General features: G+C 37.6%; 1 protein-coding gene across 1 annotated transcript; it reads right to left on the bottom strand.

Moving 5' to 3' along the window:
- Positions 1–362: 362 nt before the first annotated feature.
- Positions 363–20,862, bottom strand: BMPR1A (bone morphogenetic protein receptor, type IA). Its single transcript, XM_009875476.1, has 11 exons — positions 20,795–20,862; positions 11,545–11,706; positions 9,685–9,787; positions 8,470–8,563; positions 6,324–6,423; positions 5,253–5,397; positions 4,327–4,519; positions 3,634–3,931; positions 2,887–3,062; positions 1,988–2,118; positions 363–762 (listed from the first exon to the last, which is right to left on the bottom strand). Exons 1-11 carry the CDS (start codon positions 20,860–20,862, stop codon positions 637–639), a joined length of 1,596 nt encoding a protein of 531 aa, XP_009873778.1. The 3' UTR covers positions 363–636.
- Positions 20,863–22,338: the final 1,476 nt, after the last annotated feature.

Here is a 22,338-nt window from a genome sequence, read left to right as displayed (position 1 = left end):
ATAATTTAATGGCAAGGAGTAAATTCTGTAGCAAATCTCTGATTGTGGAGCCACAAAATGAAAGGAGCCCTGACCATAAGCTTTGTTCATTTAAATGGTTTCTTATCTATTCCAAATGACAGCAAAATAATCCTGGCACACACATAAAGGCATAAGGAACTGTTAAACAGAGTAGTATCACAAACAGATTCATAACCTACAGGCTGTTTCACAAAAACTTAGTATGGATTGACTAGGTTTTACCAGGTAGAAGGCAAAAAAAAGCTTATATTCTCCATCTCTGTTGAATCCATATAGCTTGTTAGGCTTTCACAGAAAGCACTGTAATCTGAACATTCAATTCAGTACCCAGAGTTTTACCAGAGACTCACTAAGTATGACTGAAGTCTTGACGCAGCTCAAACAAACCAAAACGCGTATTGTATCAAGGCTGTCCATATACGTAGCGTGTAGTGTCCAGAGCCTCTCAGTATCACAGTCTATGAAGTACTGAAAGATTTGATTAGCAGCCTGTAGAAGTGTGCTGAGAAAATATACTGAAACTCAGTTATTTCCTCTTTCCACATAGGTCTCACCCATGTTTGAGTGAGAAGATCTAGGAGTCCAGCTTTTGCTCTCCAGCATCAATTTACTACGTCAAATCTTTACATCTTGTGATTCCACCATCTTGGCAAGTGTCTTCTTGATCCTCAAGGCGGTGAGCCTTGAAGCAGGATTATGAGCCCAGCATTCAGACATTAATTTCAATATTGCTCTTAAACACTGTAAAATAAAAAACAAAGAAACATTGCTGTAACAACTGACAGATCCAAGGTACATATCATGTCGAATCACTGCCAAGCCCAGATTATAGCAGTCTTCAATCCAAATGCGCAACTTCTACATTTTCTGCAAAACTGCTGATAAAGAACGATTATGAACATATTAACTGAAAAAAAAAATTAAAATCACCAACAACCACCTCCCAACTCTCTCTCCTCCTCTTCACTACCTAGTATTACAATAGCCAGAACTAACTGAAGTGTTTCTTTATAGTTTCACAAAGATGCATTATCAGAACTTATTATCGAGGGGCCGGTTAGCTCAGTCAGTTGAGCGTAGCACTAACAACGCTAAGGTCGCGGGTTGGATTCCCACTCGGTCCCCATGTGTTGCCTGATCTAGTCGACAGGCGGCGCGTCCCTGGCGGCAGGGAGGCTAGATTCAAATGATCTCTAAGGTCCCTTCCAGCTTAGGCCATTCTATGATTCTATGATTATTACAATTCAAGAACAGCAGTACAAAAACAGTAGCAATAAGCGGAAAAATCTCCATATATATGGCAGAAAAACCACAGAGAATTTTTTCACTGAAAATCAAGATGTGACAAAAGGTCTTTCAGCATTCAAAACTGACATGAAAAACATGGATTTGAGGAAGAAAGGATATTGCATACCTAGCTTGCTATGTGAAATAGTTACATCTCATATACTCAAGCTCACCTGTGGTCCCTTAAACACAAACTTAAATTTAATATTTTAGCTACATCACAGCTTGCCCTGGAGCATACCAGTAAAAAATAAAAAGACAACATCTACAAACACAGAGAAAACATACTCTATGAAATACCTTATGCCACAAACCAGTATGCTATATACATGAAGACTAAAAAAACTCAATTATAAACTCATTTAAGTTTTAGCTTCAATCAAAACTCAGAAAAATATTCCACTATCTAAGAAGAAGAGCTCAGTTACACAGGTATTTGTACACCTAGACAGTGCTTTAAGGTATCTTTCCCTCAGATCACCAAAAAGATATACATAAAAAATATGGTATTTTGAATTAATTTCAAAATACCTTTCTACTTTTGTTGCTGTGAGGTTTTCAAAATATCAGAATGTCTGAATCTAGTCCCTATTTTACAATGTTTTAATATCTATTAAAACAAAATATCTTTCCATATTAATGAAAAAACTGAACTATTTCTTCCTTTGAGCATACTCACTTCATCACTGTTCCATCTATTCGATACTACTGGGCGTAGACGTTTGACACACACCACTTCTCTCATGTCCTCATAGGATGGATCATTTGGCACCATGTCATAATATGGCAACTGATACTCTTCAACAATACCTGGAGATAATTATCAAAGATCAAGAATCATAAAAAAAAACAATAATGATAGATCTATACATCCACAGCTACACATCTTAGCCTGAAGCAAAAATTAACTCAATTTCATGCCAAGGTAAATCCACCACACTGTTACACTGTGATAAAAATTTGCAAATTTCACCCTAAGAATCAGACATTTACCAGGAAAGCTCCAATATTATGAATATTAAGTTGAATAGCTAATAATAATTACTTCCAGACCCTTTGACTTTGATACTCAATATAGTATTTAACATCTTCTAATACACTACTTTCTACAAAGAAACAGGGAGAAAAGCATAAGATGGGAGAATACAAGTAGAGATCATGAGGTGACAAAAGAAGCATGAAAGAAAAGGACAGATGAGTCACAAAAATAGTATGTGTAAGGAGAAAACTGAATGACGCCAGAAATACAAGAAAGCATAACATAAGAATACCATATCATTACTTAAATTTTGGAGGTCTATAAACAGCAGAGGAGTGAAATACATCTGCATCCCACTACTTCTCCCAGATCAGACACTGCTTTTCAAGCAAGGAATAAAAAAAAGCCCGAGATGCTTAATTGCAACAATCAAAAAGTTTTGGTTTGGTGATTTTCAAGCTGTACTCTGGACAGACTCTTACTCCTGCTTTTAAAGACCACAAGCCTATTAACAGAGCAGGCTTGACTACAGTATTTCCCAGAGAAGTATGGTGAGACAAAGGCCTGGTAGATTTCATAGAGAACATTTCACAGTTTACCTCCTGTGACACAGCGCCGAGCCATTTCCCAAATGATCAGCCCAAAACTGTAGATGTCAGCCATGATGTACGGTTGGAAATGGTTTTTATTGAGGCTCTCATCTAGGACCTCTGGAGCCATGTAACGTTTTGTTCCCACTCTAGTATTCAAGGGAACATCAACTTCATTTGTGTCACTAAATGAAAATATTAGGAAGTTAGTGAATTCTGGACTATTAAAAGAAATGGTATGAAATACTGTATAATGCAATTGAAAGGCTTTCACTTAAAAATGAAATTTTCTTTTATTTCCCCTCTAAATACTATACTTGAAATACATTGTACTTCCCCAAAAAAGATTATCTAGAAAAATGATAGTGATTAGGGAAGTTGACACTTTACTGCTTCTTTTGCAAGATGCTGAAAACACATACGAAAAATCAGAATTAAAAACCACTAACAACTCAGAAAATTGTTTTTGCACTGTTGTAGTAAAAGACAATTTTCTAGCTCCACTGAAACAAAAAAAAAAGTATTCAATAATGTTATTATTGTGTTACTTATTCAATTAAGTTTCAACTCCCTTTACACTGCTCAAATTTTCTATGAGATAATTTATAATGGAACTACAAGAAAGAACAGCATTTTACTCACAAAACTGAAAAACCCCAGACTGGAGGCATGCAAACAATTGATTCCACCTTCCTTTTAAACTGGACATCTGGTGCAATATTAACAATATTTCCCTTCAGGGAAAGGTTCATCTACCTGTTAAACTTGACTGCAAGACCCAGGTCAGCAATGCAGCAGGTTCCATTTTTCTTTATCAAGATGTTTTTACTCTTGAGGTCCCTGTGTGCAATAGCAGGCTTGCCTTGTGTCCCATAAATTTCTGTGTGCAGATGGCACAGACCACAGGCAGCAGAATAAGCCAGTTTGAGGAGAGCCCTGTTGTCTAGTGTAGTGCATTTCAGAAAATCATACAATGATCCATTTTCATGATAATCTGTGATCAGGTATAGCTGTGTCCAGGAGCCAGTGCCTTTAATATCTGCAGCTATGAAACCTATGAAATATATAAACAAAGTTACAATTTAGTTGTACATAATTTTTTTTATGCAGCAGATTTAGTAAGATTTCCTACAGCCACACTGTCGTACACTGTATCAGAAGATACATTATTTCTTTTCACGAGGGAAACAGGTAAAAGCTCTCGCATTTCGACTATACACGAGGTCACCATTCCAGTCTTTGAGCCAAGAGATTGCAGACACACTTCCGACCCAGAGCAGCAAGATTCTACTCTTTCAATAAGGTTTTATTAGCATATAGTAAGGGACACCCATGTGGTTTATTCCATCGAATGCACCACATACCCCATCTCAAGCTGCCCATCAAGAACTCCTCCTCCTCCTTCACTCTCCTACAAACCCTCTGGCAGCCAACACACTCCTTCCTTACCAAGGATGTTCTCATGACGCATTAAAACAGTTTGGTAAATCTCTGTTTCTCGGAACCAACTGGCTTCTTCTGTGGTGAAAAACACTTTCACTGCAACTTTTTCACCCCTCCATTTGCCCATCCACACTTCACCATATCGTCCTTTTCCAACTTGCCTCACCATCTGAATTTGTTTGGCAATAGTGCGCTGAACCTAGGGAAGAAAAAAAAAATTTTAAGAAAAATAACTAAATGAGGGGGAGGTGGAAAAGGGAAACCTATCGATTAAGCAAAAGTACCGAGACAAGCTACTTTTCAAGCTTGAATTGCTCTGAATTTTGATCCCATTGTATCATTTTTTCTATATTATTTTCCACCATTCCCATTTCAAATTCATTATCGCTGCTGCCTCTAAGAAAGAATTGTAAAACGAACACAAAAGATTAAATCAGCTCAACTTCTTATTTAATTCAGATGCATTCTCTTGCATTCAATTTGTCTATTACAGTCATGGGTCTTGCTGGCTAATTTTTATGCAAGCATTATATAAGGTGGTTAATCAAAAGTAATGAACGACTATCAGCCAATAAAAGGAAAATCTATTTTACAGTGGATACTAAGAAAAACCCCCACAAACTTTGAGTTTGCTCAATTTGATACTTGTATTATCCATTCATTGCATTTTTATCTTAATGTCTGTAAGGCTCTAACTTTTCTTTACATTTTGCTGATGCCAACATATTTCCTAACATATAATCTCATTTTGCACTTCATTTCAGTTAATCATGTGAAGATGGACTTTCACAGATGTGTAGTTTGTACGGTACCTTTCCCAGTAATTGCATGTAAAATAATTACCATGCTTTATTCTAGGCATTAGGCAGAAACCAAACTTTGTTTCTGATGGAGAGACGTTCAGTGAAGAAAAATCTTAGTGTGTGATTTACCAGCAAAGGCAGTCCTGATCCACTTCCAGAACTCTGTGACTGGTCAATGAGGTCTTTTAATGACTCCCCAGCTGGTATAAATGCTTCATCTTGCTCCAGGTCACGATTATAACAGTGCCTCTTTGCCATCGATTTACAGTAGTGCCTGCAAAAGTAACAGGAGGAGTTAAGCTGAACTCCAAAACACTCTTCGAAATAAAAAATTATCTAAGGAATATGTAGGAAAATAGTGATTTAAGTACAAGTTTTCTTAAAAGAAAAAAAATCAGATATTACTGCACTATGTTTTTTCAGAAGTGTAAGTTACATAGTTTTTCAATACTAAGAAGCTCTAAAGCCTGCAGAGGCATGTCACTTAATCATGAGTCAGGTGGAAAGGCAGCATTTTTCATCCTGACCTCCCAGCCAGTGTTACCAGCACAGCACCGCTGGTTTGGGTTTAAACTAACAGACTGAACCTAGAACCAGGGCAGACGAGGCCGACGGATGCCCATTTCTGCTGTAACCGCCAGAAGAACAATCATGTCCAGCCCAGGGCTGGAGCTGACAGAAGAAAGCATCATCTCTTAAAACGCGCCTGCATGCATTGCCATAGCTCAGCTGGTCTATTACTTAGTTTTGAAATAGAGCCGGAAAAGGAAAAGTTATAAAACACATCCTCATTACTTCAGGTTTGCAAGAGCACTTTACAAAGGTGATCTCAGAAGTAAACGGAATTTAAATATCAAAAGTGACCAATGATTCAAATACATAAAAAGCACTAAGACATTCCTGTTTACTAGATGCTACAGCACTGAAATTATATGTAGCTTAGAAAATGGTAAATACTTCGTAGCCAGAGGAAGGGATCAAATTCACTTAAATTTTATGCTGTCAGTATTACTTTTTACCTAGCAACACACACTACTAGCCACAGAAACATGAAATTAAATCACAACAGTTTCACTTTCAATCTAGTCTTGTCAGAAATATATATACATGATTAACTCAGTACATTTACAAAATAACTGTTGTGTTTGCACTCTTCTGGAAAATTAAAAAAGTTGCCAATAAAGAAAGCACTTATCTTACTTGTAACAAAAGCAGCTAAATAAGATGATCATGACAATTATGCAGACTGCCATAGAAATCAACACTGCCATCCAACGAATGCTGCCATCAAAAAGTCCATCTATATAAAAAAAAGGCAAAGTTATCAAAGTCTTTTCATTAAACATTTATTGTACACAGCTTGTTTAGACGTATTTTCACGTTTTGTGCATGAATGTGTACAAATGTGACTATGAATGAAACACAAGGGGCTTTGTCTGAACATCAGGAAATACTTCTTTCGGTGAGAGTGAAGCACTGGCACAGGTGGCCCAAGGAGTCTGTGGAGTCTCCCTCCTTGGAGACATCCAAAAGTCGCCTGGACATGGTTCTGTGTAACCGGCTCTAGGTGGTCCTGTTTGAAGCAGAGAGGTTGGACCATACGATCTCCTGAGGTCCTGTCCAACTCTCACCCAGTCTCCTGATTCTATGACAGTATGTAGAGTCACTTGCAAAAAGGAAGCAAGACAGCTGATACATATAACGTACCAGTTCACAAGAAATCACACAATTTACAGTGTTTTAGTATCAAAGCAAGGATTTCAACCAGGAAAGCAGAGATATTTTAATTTCACAGAATCACAGAATCGTTCAGGTTGGAAAAGACCCTTGGGATCATCAAGGCCAACCACTAACCCTACTCTACAAAGTTCACCCCTAAACCATATCCCCTGATACCACATCTGGATGACCTTTAAGCACATTCAGGGATGGTGATGTCTCCCTGGGCAGCCTATTTCAAATGTCTGACTACTCTTTCTGTGAAAAAAATTTTCCTTTTATCCAGTCTAAACCTACCCTGTTGAAGCCATTCCCTCTTGTTCTATTGCTAATTACCTGTGAGAAGAGACCAGCACCAACCTCTCTACAACGTCCTTTTAGGCAGTTGTAGAGGGTGATGAGGCGTCCCCTCAGCCTCCTCTTCTTCCAACTAAACAGCCCCAGCTCCTTCAATCGTTTTTCATAAGATTTATTCTCCAGGCCCTTCACCAGCTTTGCTGCCCTCCTCTGCACTCACTCTGGCACCTCAATATCTCTCTTTTATTGAGATGCCCAAAACTGGACACAACACCCAAGGTATGGCTTCACCAGTGCCAAGTACAGGCGGACAATCTTCCCCTACTGCCGCTGGTCACACTAATACAAGCCAGGATGCCACTCGCCTTCTTGGCCACCTGGGTACCCTGCTGGCTCGTGTTCAGCGGCTTGTTGATTAGAACTCCCAGGTCCCTTTCTGCCAGAGAGCTCTCCAGCCACACTTCCCCAAGCCTGCAGCATTGCAGGGGGTTGGTGTTTCCCAAGTGCAGGACCTGGCACTTGGCCTTGTTGAAGCTCATCCCGTTAACGTTGGCCCATTGATCCAATCTGTCCAAGTCTCTCTGTAGAGCCTCCCTATCCTTGTGCAGATCAACACACCCTAACATCCAACTTGGTGTCATCTGTGAACTTACTGATGACACACTCTAAGTCCTTATCAAGATCACCGATAAAGAAGTTAAACAGAAATGGTCCCAACATTGAGCCCTGAGGAACACCACTTGTGACCAGCTGCCAGCTGGATTTAACTCCAATGACTGCCACTCTTTGGGCCTGTCCGTCCAGCCAGTGTTTTATCCAGGAGATTGTATGCTCATCCAAACCATGAGCAGCCAGTTTTTCCGTAAGAATTCTGCAGGGAACAGTGTCAAGGTATTGTCTAGGTAGACGGTATCGACAGCCTTTCCCTTACCCAATAGTTGGATGACAGACAACCAAAAAAAATATTTAACTTGAGATTTTTAAGCTGTTGGTTTTGGTCATCTCTTGTTAGTTCTTAGAAAGAGAAATTAAGGATTTACAGGATTTCAAGTGCGTAAGCACTTGAAAACGAATTATGTTCACTGGGAACAACAGAAAGAAGAAATTTGCAGTAGATAAAAAAAAAGTATTCTGACATTAACTATTAAGATACATTCACCACAGCAAAAGCAGAGCAGAGATTAAGAAAACAATTTAAAAAGAAAACAGGCTGTAGAAACTACACTGTAAGTGCATTTTCTCCTTACTTTTATCTGTTGATCAGAAAGAAGAAAATCTACATAGCATCTATTGGTAGCAGCATGAACATCTAGGAACTATTTACCTGCACTGTCAAGTGGTGGTAATGTTGGTTGTAAATCCTGATTACAGAAATCAGTCCGACAGCACTCAATTGTTCGACGTAATTGTGCTTTAGGCGAGTCCTGTTGAAGGAGAATTGAATAAATTTTGAAGCGATCAGCTAGGACAGAGATAGGCGACACTATGGATACAACAGCATAGACAAAAGTCTAAACTATTCTATTTACAAAAACAGTTGAACCTCACCATTTAATGCGTGAGAGAATTTCACATTTGCAAACAGGCATCATATAATTTCTTTGGGTGTACATGTTCTATGTTCACAATAGGTTTTTTTCACAGAACTTTTTTTATTTGGTGCACAGAAATAGATGGTTTCTACTTATGTTACTATTGCCAAAATTTTAAGCTTGAGCAAAAGCCGTTAATTGTGTGTTAAAAAAATAGCGCTCTTAAGACAAAAAAAACACCTAATCCCTTTAGAAGTTTTTCTCTTGCATGCATCATAGTAGCACTGTTTGCCTCACAAACATCTTCAGGACACCATATAAAAGATGGAGGGGCGTGAAAATCATTCTGAAAGTAAGACACTAATATATAAATACAAGAATAATTTCAAGTGGTAATCATAACATCCCAGATCTGATTTGCAGTAACCCTGAACATCCACAGCTGTAATAAGTCAACAGTGCTTCCAAACAGCAGTGCTACTCATAGGCACATTATATAGAAACTGAAGTTCTAAAGATTTAAATTTTGTTTTATCAAAAACAGTGATACAATTGGGAGGTGGGAAGCAATCAGCAATCTCTGAAAAGTTTGTTTGATGTAAGCAATGTGACAAAACCAAAATGCAAAATCCAGTCTTCCAAGGCAATACTGATTTGTCCAGCTAGAGCTACATCCTCGTCTTCTAAACCAATCCTTGCTTCATTAACTGTGCTTTCAGTTCCAACATTTGCAACCAATAAAGAAATTCTAAAGTAAACAGTCTATGAAATTATACCCATTTAAATTAAAAGTTATATTCATGCAATTAACAATAACTCTTCTAGGAAGAAAAGAAAAGATTTATGTTGGACAGGAAAACATATACCCAGTTTATAAAATGTGTATGTTGATCAAGCTTTACGGTAACTCTCATGTAATCTGTGAAGACAACTTCTTATGATTATGCTCTCTGTCAAATGAACTGTACAAAATAAGCAACTCCAAATTATTTAATGATATCTCATTTTTTTACCTTGCACTGGAAGTCTGAACCTTCATACTTCATGCAGCCAGAAGCAAGTGTGGGTTCTCCATGTTCGTCTTCCTCAATGATAGCAAAGCAATGTCCATTAGTTCTGGAACACATATATCACTTGTGCTTTACCAGCATGTTTGTTATTTAGCATGCATCAGCAGCTGACCACGAACCCAACAAGAATACTAAGATGGCAGTTTCTAGAAAACTTCTATAACAGAGCGGTTACCATATAGTTTGAGAACAAAAGACTTCCACAGTATTTTCAAATAGAACACTGCATGGATGTTAAAATTTTATAGTTTAAAAAAAGTAATAAAATTCACTTGCGTCTGTTCTTGAAACCGTGAAGAAGATAAATTCTCAAAGAGAAGTCCCAGTATGGGAAAGGTGGCTATTTCAAGGTCAGAAACTCAGCTATACTTTTCCCATGTAAGCTCTCTCAAATATTCAGCTTTTAGGTCAAAATAAACACCCAAATCCACTTTCTGAAATTGACAGTAACAAACTACCTACATTCTTTCAAAGAAATATCACTTCAATGCTCCATTACCTCTTTATACAACTGCTGTGATTTCTATACTACATTAAAATGTCAGCAATATTTGTAAGGAATCCCAAACCAATTGGCAATGGTAGATCTGTGCTTTCAATACCTGTAAAATTTTTTATTAAGTAAATCAAAATTCATTTGTTCCCTCAATACAGATACTGAAGAAAACAAATTGAGAAATATTTTTATTTGCCAGAGTTTTGTTACTTGAATTATGTAAAGATATGCAGATTTAAGAAGCATAATGCCATAAAATGCCCTGAACCTGAACACTGTGTGTTATTAACTCTAGTGGCTTTTTTAGCAGGATAAGGATCTATACAGCCATTAGTTAAGAGGTAAAAAATTAATAGGGCCTATACTGACTGCACACACTAGGGGGCAATACAAAGTAAAAAGTTAATACCAAAGGAACTGAAAGACAAAATACTGGATCGTAACCGAACATTTTCTAGATGCAAAACTATGTTTGCAAAATACTACGTTTAAATTTAAAAAGATAGTAGTGTTTATTCCATCTCCTTGAGTTCCACAAAATCTGCTTTATCTGTCAAGTGACAGCTTTGAAGAGGCTTAATAGTACGTGTTAAAGTAAAGACTCACGATATCAAAAAGCATGTCTTCTATTCTGTGTCTTTATACTAATTCTTTAGGAAGAAGACAGAAAGGCTTTAAATATGAAACTGCAAACGAAGAGAAAAAAGGAAAAAGGAAAACCAATTTTTCATTACATGAAAAAAACATATTATGCAAGCATACAATGCATGAGTCTGTTTGGAGGATTCTTTTGCCTATCAAAGTCAAACCTACCCTCCTGTTCCTTCCTGTATGTTCAAAGGTTTTCCTTTTTTTCCCCTGCCTTTCCCTCGCACTCCACAACTAACGAACACATAACAGGAAGAATTCTCAGTAAATGGGTATGTTGATAACATTACCTTTTGACTACTAGGTGAAGAAGCATTAGACTAGGCAAGCAGGGGATCATATCAGAGGTCTAGATTAGGGTCATTTAATACTCACCCAGTTATAAAATGCTACAGGTTACTTAAAACCTCATCCCTCCAAAGCAGTTGCTGGGGCCAAAATGACTGGTTGCAAATGGTTCGAAGGTATGGGGAGAGCAGGATTGTACGCAAATATAGATGACTGTGAGTGTAGTGCTCAGCTCTCCACAGAATCTGTGAGTTTCAAACAAACTGTGACCAGATCGCCCGACAGGACCTCAGTCAACACTCCGGAGAGAGTATATTCTCTCACAAAAACGAGCTGCTTCAAAGAGCCTTTTCTATGTATGCCATACTTACATGCACGTGTTATTAATAGCATCATCTGGACAATGTCCTGAGCAGTAGCACTTAAGAAAAGGTAAAGTGTCCTCTGGAGCAAGTGTAACTCCATTTGCTTGTTTCTTTTGGTCAGCATTTGTCTTCATTCCTGTGCCATGAAGCATGCTGTCTAGATTTTGATGTGAACATTAAAAAGAAAAATAGAAAAGCAAAGAAAATGTTTTTGCATCTCTCTGTAATTGTACCAGAGCTTTACAGGCAAAACACAACAAGAGAGTAATTATATTAACAAAAAATGAACTATACAAGACACTCTTATCTCAAGATTATGGCAGAAATTTGAGTTAATAATTTTATTCTAGAAATACTTATTTCAAACATCTGTATCTCAATAGCATACCTTCCAACCATAATCAATATAACCAGAAAGAGTATATTTTCCCTTTCTGAGGTGAGGTAGAAAAATAATAATAGAACTAGTAAGAATTTTCTGAAGAAAACCTTTTCCACTCACGTGTTTAGAAAACCAAAATGCTGACCGCTTGATAACCGCAACAGTATAATTTTATGCATGACTGAACGTACTTAATATGCAATTTTCTAACTTTCTGAACTGAGGTAATTTTTTATGGATTCACAGTCTCATAGAAGAGCAGTAATAACTCCAAAATCTCTTGGGTGTTTTGATCTCTGTATGCATTATTACTTCAAAACAGAGCTGAAGTAAATCTTATTTGCAAATTAAGTTTCAGTAAATGACATGAACATCCACAGAAACCAGCTTTCACAGAACAAAAATAGCGCTAAATTATGTTCCAAGTAGCCCTTAATTTTGCAACAGTAGGAGAGATGAGCATCATTTTTTCTAGATCATATTATTAAAGTGCTTTTGTGAACATAAGCATTTGGAAGAAAAATTCCATCTGTTTTCTTCTCAGCAAAGAACATTGAGAAAAAAAAATTTAGGAACCTTATCTGCCTCATTTGGAATATGCTTTATGACCAGTATATGAGATGAGAACATCTTTATCCATCTCTTCTGGTTTTATCACACATAATTTTACCAAAAAAAGTATTGCTTTCTGTCCATCAACTCACAGCATTCTTGGCTCTAAGTCTTCAACATATGAACCAAATAAAGTAGAAAATTTTGAACAGACTATCATCAACACTGACATAATTCATAGCAAGCCTCTTGTGGAAGGCTCAGTGTGCAAAAAGAACAGCCAGTTAGAACTGATAGAAGCTTTTACAAACTCAGTGATAATTAAAAAATTAGGTACTTCAGTACCTCTCAGAAAGATGTCACAATAAAAATTTCAATTTATCTAACAATTAAAAAAAAATAATCTGACCAGGAAACTCAAGTCTCCTTTAACAGATTCCTGTGGTTTCCTGTCAAACCCACCAAAAAGAAGCTGGAGAATAATGAGAACATTACTCTCTTCTTGTACCTTACTTGAAAGATGTGTAGAAAAACTTGATAAAAACCCTGCGCAGACACCACCCTCTGTATGACTCTGTTATAACATCCACTATACCATTCATCCAAATGTGCAATTAAGTATTTCAGAAATGTGATCTTATTTTTCTAAAAAAAAGCAGACTTGCAGACTTCCTTATCCAATTAATATAGCACACCCAGTGCATTATTGTAATATTGATTCAGCAACTCTCCAAAAGCAATGAAACTCTGCCTTTTTTCATTTACAACCAGGAATGTATCCTAAAGAAGTATTTCACCATTTATCTAAAACCTCAAATCACTTTGCCATGTTTTATCTGAAATGTAGTTCTCAAAGACTGCTTTAGTAATGCCCGAGTTAAATATTCAAAGACTGCTTTAGTAATGCCCGAGTTAAACATTCCCAGTATGTACAGGCAACAACAAAGAAGGTCCAGCACCAGAATAACAGTCTACCTGTGCAGTAGGAATTTCCAATTGAACTAAAAGGAATTCTGCACATATGAAATAGCAGCTCCTCTATCTGTCCTTTCTCTTTCTACAGATTTCTTCAGATTTCTTCCCAGCATAAGCCGAAAGTTCATTTTGAAACTGTGCCACAGATGGGAATACAGCATGCTGTATTCACATTTAAGAGATCCTTACCTGCTCACAGGACAGGTAATTATTTAATATTTGAAGGAAAAGCCACTGCATATGTACAAATACTGTCTTTTTAATTCTGTTGAACTACTAATGTTTCTTTCCTAATTAATGTTATAAACCCATCCTTTATCTTCAAGGATATTCCCCATGTTAAAAGTCTGAATACTTAATGATCTGTGTCTCACAGTCACTCATCCATCCTCCTAACCTGAGCACTGAATGCAGCGTTTTTTCAGTTTCTTAGAAGAGGAATTAAGGAACTCTTTTTTTTTTTTTTAAAACTCTAAAATTGAGATGGGATACATTTTCTCTCTTATTACGATGAACTGTACAAGATTTATGAAGAACACGTACAAAATCCAAAATAGCTAAGTGTATTTTCAAAGAACCAGCATCTTTGCCTATAAGGCAAAGACTTTTATTCAAAGCAAAATCACACTACAATTTCATTATCTTAGTAATGTGATAGAGAAGTAAGACTCCATGGTAGCCTGTTTTCTTCTTACAGGTTCTGGATTGCACCAAGGAGGGTGGCAAGGAATTGACTTTTCAATTTTTACTTTCTGTGATTGTGAAGAGAACTCTTATTAAGCAGGAGTTTAACTGAATATCCAGGGAAGGAAGAAAAAAACATTGTAAGAGAGATTAGTGTCTATCTTAAAGATCCTGGGTATGGGGAAGGAGTTGAAAGCACAAGGTGATTTGGCTTCCATTCACCTGAGATGTTAAGAGGGCAGATCAAGGTCTGAACGGGATCACAGGATGTCTCATTGCTGGTTTTCCTGGTTAATAGACACCAGATAAATGAACAAGGGTGAATGAAACATATGCCTAAACAATATCTTGCTTCAGGAACCACCTGAACTTCTTGCACCAGTGTTCTCATTATCCCCACCCTCAGAGCTTCACCTCCCAAACATTCACATTGCTTTATCTTTCTTCTGGGAGCAGCACAGAGAAAGGGAGGATCATGTTTAGGGATCTTGTGACACCACATTACTTGATGATGTAATTAATGGTTGCTTCTCCATGACACATGCAGTTGTCAGCTCTGTGGTGTGGCTAAAAAACACACATGCACAAACTGTACATAACCTTCAAAGGTCTAAGTGCTCTGTGTTAATACACCTACCTTCAAAGGAAAAAAAATTTGCCCTAAAATACAGTACTGAGAGATATCAGGCACAGCACAACTTCTTCCTCCATTATTTGCTACCCTCTACCTGTAAACTGCACAGGACTGGTGGGGCAAAACAACATCCATTAGAAGCAAATGAACTGCCATGCACTGGAGTACTTGTTCAGGATCCTGGACCAATTTCAGATTATTTGTCCAGCCTTGAGAATCATAGTATCGATACTGTCAAACATATGAACTGCTCTATAATGTATGTTTAACTACATTTCAAAAACTTAACAACGTTCAATGAAAAATCAGTGTTGGCAAGCTGGAACGTTGTCCTCTTGTCATGTAACCTCAGCATAAGACAGAGAGAAACAAGATGATGGGACTTCAAGTTCCAAGTTTGTCATTTGCTCTGCCCCTTTACAACACTGTCTCATACATTCTGATTAATTTTAAATTTCTAAAACTGCGAACAACTGTTACAGATAGACATTTAAATAGCTTTCTGTTTAAAATTAATCTTTTTTTAACAAAAACGAACAACGTCTGCCAATGTATCATATCCAGCCCTTGATCAAACATACAGATTATTCAAAGAACTGCATGACAGTGAAGTGTTATTAACCCCTAAAAACTGAGCTAACTTGGTTGCAGCTCAATGCCAGGATGCATATATAATTTCCTCAAGTCTTCTGATACAAGAAAGATTTGTGTAACCCATAAGCAGCTCTTAAGAAATGCAGAGAGAGAGCAGTAAGGGAAAGACAAATACAAAAGCCAAATTGTGCCTGTAATTTCTTACTTAACTGTATCTCCTCTACCTCCACAAATCAAGTTGCAATGCTATGCCAGTAGCCTACAGCATTCAAGTTGTTCAATAGCTTTCTGAACTCTAATAATATAGATGTTCCACATAAAAACATTTGTATTCCAGAGCACATTATCCTTAAAAGGGATTTATCCTTGCTGAACTACAGTACTCAGCATTTCTTTGTAGCTATTCCGACCCAAGCCAGGAAACTTCAATATATTCAATAATTAAATAAAAAGGATCTTCGTCAGAAGATCGGCTTCACCCGCCTCCATGCTGGTGCTAAAGCTGTTTGCTGCGGCAAGCTGATGCTCAGGCTTTGCCCACACTGGGCTTTTTTCATAAAGGTTGAAAGTTGTACCAAACCTCTTTATGTTAGATACACCTTTCTTATGAAAAAGACATAAGTTGAAATTTTGTGTGGTACTTTTAAACTATTTTTCTTGCTTTAGGATGCAGACTGATGCAAAATCATCCACTTTAACAAAGACATTTTGCCTTTATGCCTATCACAAGCTTTCACAGTGACTGAACACGTACTGCTACGAGAGTTAAACTTCAGTACAACTGAGTCAGATTGAGTAAAATACCAGCACTTCTTCTTAAAACACAAAATAATTAAAAATAATCAGAAAAAAAATTAGGAGTGCAAAGAAAACATCTTACCTGCTTCTATGAGCTCTGTGTCTGGCATGTTAACCATAATTCTCCCTATAGTGTTTTTTTATACATCAAGGCTGTGATCTCCAAAGACCAGGCATGTTGGAGGTAGCTCCATCTAGCAGAACTGGTTCCTAAAAATCACAGCACGTTCCCAGACTACTTGTTTAAAATCTCTCTCTGCCACCCTCCAGCTCTCCCAAGAGCTACACCAGCGCTCACCACAGCCAGGCAGCCCTTGCCTCGCTACCTTGCCAACCAGCAATACCTGGGCTCTGCTCCCACCTCCCTTTGCCAGAAAAGTCATTTCTGAAGACAACTGCTCTCTCTTCTCATGTATTCAGTACAAAAGCCGGAGAAAAGAAAGTTGTATTTTACTTAAAGAAACCCTATAAATACACTGTATTCTAATATAAATTAAATGGACTTTTAAAGAATCAAGTTACTTAAAACTAAATGTGAAATTATAATGAAGACATATATAATCTTTTAATATGCTATTAAAATAACTTTAGTCAGACAAATATTTGATAATACAGGCTTGCTGCCCATGTTTTTAAAACAGATACCGCCATTAATTGGGGAAATCAGCGGTAAGCAAAGCTACACTGTCCTCAAGCAAGAGATCAGCTTCAGACAACTTTAAGTTCCTTCTGCAGATTTTACAATATTTTCTGTATTTCAGATTAGTCTATATGATGAATTCAGTAACTACTATGCAATTTCTGAACTTCAGGCAAAAAAGTAAAAAAATAGAAAGTAATATTCTTTTCTATATCAAATCTTTGAATATAAACAAGTATGACAGTGAAATCAAAACTCAGCAGTTTTTTTCATCACACCTTTGGACAATGCCAACTTTTAAAAGTCCACTTTAATATTTAATATTAAGGCTAATTAAAAATGTAACTTTTAATAAACCTTTCTTCATACATACTGAATGCTATTCATACATTTTTAGCCAACTAAATTACAAAAATTACAATCCTGTTCTTTCACAGTGTCTCTGAACAACACATAAAGGTGTGATGAAGCACATATCTAATGCTACATCATATAGTAAACTGAGAGTAACAAACTATAAAATTTAATGAATACTGAAACACATTCTTCTAAGTTCTTTAACTACTCTGCTACATCAATGTGCATTATAATGTGTTCATCAATGCATTATAAAAACAAAGAGCGAGCTGTACTCAGAAGTAAAACTGGTTCTCTGAACTAAAAACTTGCACTACTGAGAAGACAAAAGCCGTATTTACCACTGTCCTCAACCTCACATGAAGGTGACCACCTCTTGCCTTAGAGGAGCAAAAGTCAGCAGATGAAGATACAGAGCAAGTCGCAGGTTTAAAGACACTGCAAAGGCCTTCCACAGTGAGAGAGGGAATGCAAAAATGTTTTTCCTGAGAAGGTCGCTGTCAGATCTAGCCACTGGCTACCCAGACTTATTTTTGATCATTTCTCAACCTATGTGAAAAAGTCCTATAACCTGTGAAGAAGATATAACCCAAAGTGTAGCCCCGCTGTGTCCCTCTGCTCCACAGCACCCACCTGAGAGACAGCAGCTCTTCACCAATAAGGCCATGGCATTGCCTCTGCTTCCTGCTGCTGTTGCAAGAATATCTTCACACTGATCAATGCATGCAGCCACTTTTTTTTATATCCCCAAGTTAAAGATTCTGGTGTGGACATATACATGGCACATACAAGGCCACACTTGCTGTCATCATTCTCTCAGGTCGTTATAAACTCCAAAATTCCCTCCATTTTGATAAAGCCTCCAAAATAAGTGAGAGCAAACCATTAAGCCAAGTGCCAGTCATTGACAGTACAAATGCTGGATGTGTCTACTTCCTCCTCTTTCTGCAAATTACACAAATTTCCTTCAATTCCTCATAACATGTCTTCTCCACCTCTACTGGTGCCTTTATGTTGCGTTTTTTTGTGACATCCTGCATATATTTTCCTTTTTGAAACTACCTTTTTTCACTTTCAGTTTCCACTTTTTAGACTTTTCACTGTAGATTTCTTCTTTCCGACAAAAAATTCAAATACTTTATGACTATCAACCTTATGCTTTCTGCCCTGCCAAGCACAACTCCTCCATGAATCTAAGGAGAAGCAGAGAGACTCGAATTTTCCTACTCGCTACCTCTAGAAACCCGAATGTATTTCACAAGTTTGAAAACAAGCCCTTAGGCAACTTGCATCAAAGCAGCAACAACATTTTAGGAAGCTCAACTTTCCCATGGCTTTCAGAACTTGCTCAGTATTGATTTGAAAGTTGGAAATATTCCTAAGACAAGGCAATTTATTCTGTAGAAACTGAAAAAAAATTCACAGGCTTTGAAATTAATTTAGCTATATTATTTATCAGTTCTGTATTGAAGTATTATTAATAAATATGATAAAGGAAAGAATTAATGTAATTTAAAGTCACATTCACTAGAATCTCTAGTATTGTGATTTGTGCCCATTAGGAATCTAATCATCTTAGAGCTACCTGAAAATATTTGTAAATCTGTACTACAAACTTCAACTATACTCAAACTAGGCTATTTCTCTCTAAATGGACTGAGCTATTTATTGCCAGTTAAAAATTTTAAGTTCACAACAGGAATATTTTTGAGAATTTCCCTCTCCCAACTTAACTAGCGCAACTAAGATGGAAGAATTCTGCCTGGATTATGTTTCTTTTTTTTGCTTTCAACCTTGAAATCCTTGCTCCAATGGCAAATCTTCAAATTAAGGCCAATGCTCTTCCCCACTCCTAAAATGTGTGCACATGTGTTCACACACACACACACAGAGTGAATCAAGCCAAACCTAGAAGTTAGGTGACACTATTCGCAGCACCTGCGGACTACAAAGCTGAAAGTGCTCACATAACTTGGCAATTATGCAGGAACACTTGTCCAGTTTTGGAAGAGAAGTGTTTACGATTCTGTAGCGTGCTCTCAGTAGCCTCCTGGACTGAACCCCAGAGAAAACTTGAAAGGAAGAATGGCAGTTTTAAGTATCTTTAACAAAGTGCAGTTATGCACAAATCCAGATAAAGGACTTCTGTTCCATAAAAGCTTAGCTGAGCTGTCAATGTGCATGTGGGATGGCACTTGAAAGAGCTTAAAAGATGATCCTCCTTGCACTGAGGCACTATTGATTTAACGTGAATCCTGGTGTAGTTGACAGTTCACCCCTGGTCAATTCCAGGTGAGTATCTCCAGTGTCACTCATATTTGCTGCTTAATAAAGGTTTTGGTTATGTTTAAGGGTGTTGTGCTCTAAGTGTTTGCTCCTATCCAGGTTAGCAGCTGCAGCAGTAACTTGGAAGGGGCAGACCCATCATATATTTGATGCACCTCTGCTTCTAAAATCAGTTGTCAAGCATAGTCCCAATACAGACAGGTCTGCTAAATCCTCTAATCCACACTGCAGGTACACACCAGAAACAGGGCATAAGGATTGTCATTTCGGTGTTTACCAGGCTCTCTCCTCCCTCCATTTTAATGAGTTCATTGAATTGTTATTCTTTAAAGCGAATGGCTGAAAGATTATCTCAAAATCAAGCAGTAACTGATACAAATCCAGAAAACAAATATAAACCCTTTTCTATGCAGGTATTAAAACAGCAGCACGACATTACTCTTGCCTCTTTCCCTTGAAACATAAAGACATCTCCGCGTACTCAGCTCAAACATGGGAGAGGCTCACAGCTGACAGAACAAGAAATCTGACGCAGAGACCAAGTATGGATGTACAGGCTTGGTGGACACAGCAGAGCGCTGCTGCTCACGTCCCAAACATGAGAATACAACACCGCTAACAGTTCAGCTGCCAGTCTGCTATTATGACACTTCTCTGAACTATAAGCAATTATAGGACCAGATGTGCCAGGTACAGCTGCTAATAAGAAGTAAGGAAATAAATATAAAAAGAATTTTCCCCTCAAACAAGTTACAAGCTTTGTCCTTAAGCTTCAGTTCCTGAGAGAGCATGAGACAGTCACATTGGTGGGTTCACAATACATTTGTTTTTCTAACGGAACCCAATTTGACAGTTAAAAGTACTAATGACAATTGGATTTCTGTAAGTTTCTGATAACCGGTGGCTGGAAAGACACAGATACACAAACAAGTAGCCAGGCTGTTGTGAACACCCCACAGCCTCACCTCCACCCATCAGGTCGGCATAACCAGTTTATTTAGGTTAGTTATGCCATACCACTTCTTGTCTGTTGGGAGCATCAGAAGGCATGAGGAACTGCAGATTGCAATTTCTTCAGTAGGTCAGGTTTAAAGGGATCAAAGGTGCACATACATAGGAAACAAATTCAGAAACTCAAATGTTCAATGACCTGCTCCACAGTTTATTATGCATTTCTGGTCAACAGATGACCACTACAATGACCTTCCTTTTAGGGAAGTGTCTATATGGCACCTGCCTGCAAGAACAAAACAAAAAAAACACCAAACCCCAAACGAAAGAAACCTCTACCCCAACCACTGGAATACACATCTCAGTTACAGAGGAAAAACTTACTTCAACTAGTCCATATTTACCTTGAACATGGAGAATGATAAGCAGACAGGCTCCAAGCAATCGCTCATAAATTCTCAGTCGAGTCATTGTTTACTTTTAATCCTTCCTGTAAAAGGCGACTGGCCCTTCTGCTTGACAAGTGTTAAGCTTAGTCTGTTCACTGATGTCTAATAGAAGACTTGGTGCTTGACTGAAAAGATTCTTCTGTAACTTTTCCAACTTAGTTTCCTGAAAGATACAATAAAACAAAGTGTTAGAAACTCCTTGCGTTTCCAAAACAACGGAAACCTGTAAAGATTTTTCATCACAGTCATCATAACCATGAGGCTGCAAAAAAATAATTAAAAATGGATATGCTCATTAAGTTTAAAACTGGAAACGTTAGCCATATTTACTATCCAATTCAACAGTATAGTTCTTCTTGTACATACATTTTTGGCAACAACACACAAGAATGTTTTTACATTCCTACCAAAAGTATTAGATATGTTAACTCATTGGTCACAGCCATATCTTTTAGACTCACATACAGCTATCATAGGCAATACTCAGAGCAACACATGTTTGAAAATTATATTATTTCCAGAAATTAAAATTTATACTTATTTTTCTTACAGATGAAACTCAGTGGTGACTTGTCATAGTATTGCAGGGAAAAAAACAACACCATGTGCTGCCATCAGTTGGAAAATACTTACAGAGAAGCTTTACTGCAACAAAACCCCAGCCTCTCTGCTGGATGAAAGGTATATTTGTATTAAACCAGCTTGGTTACATAAATTACTTAAAATGTTATTTTTGTCTTCTAGAATAGCACTATCACTTTAAAAATAAAAAAGCAGCACAATGTCATTTAACAGCTGAATGAAGAAATTAATTTCTCACTCAGCACCCACTATATTCCAATCTTTCTTCTCATAGACTACTATGCTATACAGTGGTTTCTGGAGAAAAGTTACTTCAGTTCACAACATCAAAGAACATCCAATCTCTGTTAACTCCAATTCAAAACTCTGCTATCCTTCTGGATTTCCAAGTTTTGTGCAAATTAATCGCCCCTGAAAAAACATGCTACTGTATGCACACCTCACTTGCTCTAAAACTAAAATACAATTCTACTTGTCCAGTGGATGAACACGTAGCTAAGTCAGTCAAATAAAAGAAGCAACCTTTTCCGAACGCAGTAGCTGTGTTCATGTTCTACTTAACAAACTTTCTGCAGTGATTCACAAGGGAAGCATAATTGGGATTCGGAGGACTAAAAAGCAGCTCCAACACCTAAATAGTTAATCGCCACAAAAGCAACGTTGCACAAAGATGAACAGAGGACTGATTCTGCTTTTCTCGTTTCGGTGGGTTTGACCCCCCTGACCCCTGTCAGCCTGGCGCTGTTCATGAATGCCCAAACTGGCAGTCGCTCAGGGACAGGCTGCAATTACTGCTGGTGGCCGCTTCCACCACCAATAACTCGATCCATCTGTCGACGAGACCCAAGAACCTTCCATTTTAATTAGTGCTTTGGAGGCATTTAACATGGAGGCAAATTAGCAGCCAAGCCAGGAG

Source organism: Apaloderma vittatum, unplaced genomic scaffold (assembly GCF_000703405.1).
Source record: "Apaloderma vittatum isolate BGI_N311 unplaced genomic scaffold, ASM70340v1 scaffold6788, whole genome shotgun sequence".
NCBI classification, from domain to species: domain Eukaryota; kingdom Metazoa; phylum Chordata; class Aves; order Trogoniformes; family Trogonidae; genus Apaloderma; species Apaloderma vittatum.
Note: the sequence above shows the minus strand (reverse complement) of the source record. Positions and strands in the feature narration are given on the sequence as shown.